General features: G+C 45.2%; 1 protein-coding gene across 1 annotated transcript; it reads right to left on the bottom strand.

The window, feature by feature from the left end:
* Positions 1–202: 202 nt before the first annotated feature.
* LOC112140419 (zinc finger CCHC domain-containing protein 12) lies at positions 203–1,072 on the bottom strand (the record flags this gene model as incomplete). Its single annotated transcript, XM_024263369.2, is given in 1 exon segment — positions 203–1,072. A coding segment is annotated over 1 exon segment (663 nt), but the record flags the coding sequence as incomplete, so codon positions are not given.

Genomic DNA, 1,072 nt, shown 5'->3' with positions numbered 1-1,072 from the left:
TTGCGAGCCGGTGTCTAATAGACAACTGCACATATGATTGTCAATGGCTACTTGGGCAGTGCACTTCGCTCCTACAAGACCTTTTGGAAGAGAAAGTGACATTTCAGCCCGTGTGTGGGAGTTCAAGACACGTTTCTTTTTTTTGGGACTCTTTGTCTTTCGTTCAGCTCCAATTNTTTTTCTTCGTAGAAGGACTGGGAGATCGTCGTTACTTGCGAGCCAGTGTCTAATAGACAACTGCACATATGATTGTCAATGGCTACTTGGGCAGTGCACTTCGCTCCTACAAGACCTTTTGGAAGAGAAAGAGACATTTCAGCCTGTGTGTGGGAGTTCAAGACGCGTTTCTTTTTTTTGGGACTCTTTGTCTTTCGTTCAGCTCCAATTTGTCCCACAACTGGAGCCCTCTTTAGTTTAAAGAAGTAGGTTCTTGTCCATTCACTTTGTCCCATGACATCTGCTTATCTCTTAAGAGTTTCCTTTTTTCAGCAACTAGGGTAGAGTTTGGCTCATTTTCACACTGGGGCTTGATGTGCCCGTCCTCCCCACATCTGAAGCAGTACCAGGGCTTTGGACGATTTCTTGGATGAGGTCCTGATTTTTGTTCTGAAGACTGTGGCTTTGGAGTTTTGAGACTTTCAGGGGGAACTTTTGTCTTGGTCGAGCTTGTAGGTTCTGATTTGACTTTACTGTTTGAGTCTTTTTTGTTCTTTAGAGATGCAAGGTGGGACTGTAGATTGGCAATCTGCTTCTTGAGGTCTTGTATTTCAGAAAGGGGGTCAATGGTTTTTGACGTATCTCGCTCTGGACTTTGGGACTGAGTGCCTTGGTAGTTGGAAAACACTTTTGGTATTGTTGTATTCAAGTGCTGTTTCATGCGCGACATTTTTGCAGCGCGCCTTTTCTCAGCAGTCCGGAGCATGAGAAGGAGTTCGGAAAAGTTAGGTGGAGTTTGCCTTCTCTGTTCGAGTTGGAGCTCCGCTATTAGCTCATTGTCCCAACAGCCTCTTATGAACTGGTTTAACATCTGCTTGTCCAGTTCACCAGCAGGAACACCACCCCTTATGAACGT

The sequence above is a fragment of the Oryzias melastigma genome, unplaced genomic scaffold (assembly GCF_002922805.2).
Source record: "Oryzias melastigma strain HK-1 unplaced genomic scaffold, ASM292280v2 sc00769, whole genome shotgun sequence".
Taxonomy (NCBI): Eukaryota; Metazoa; Chordata; class Actinopteri; order Beloniformes; family Adrianichthyidae; genus Oryzias; species Oryzias melastigma.
The sequence above is the reverse complement of the archived record's forward strand: the minus strand, read 5'-3'. Positions and strand labels throughout refer to the sequence as shown.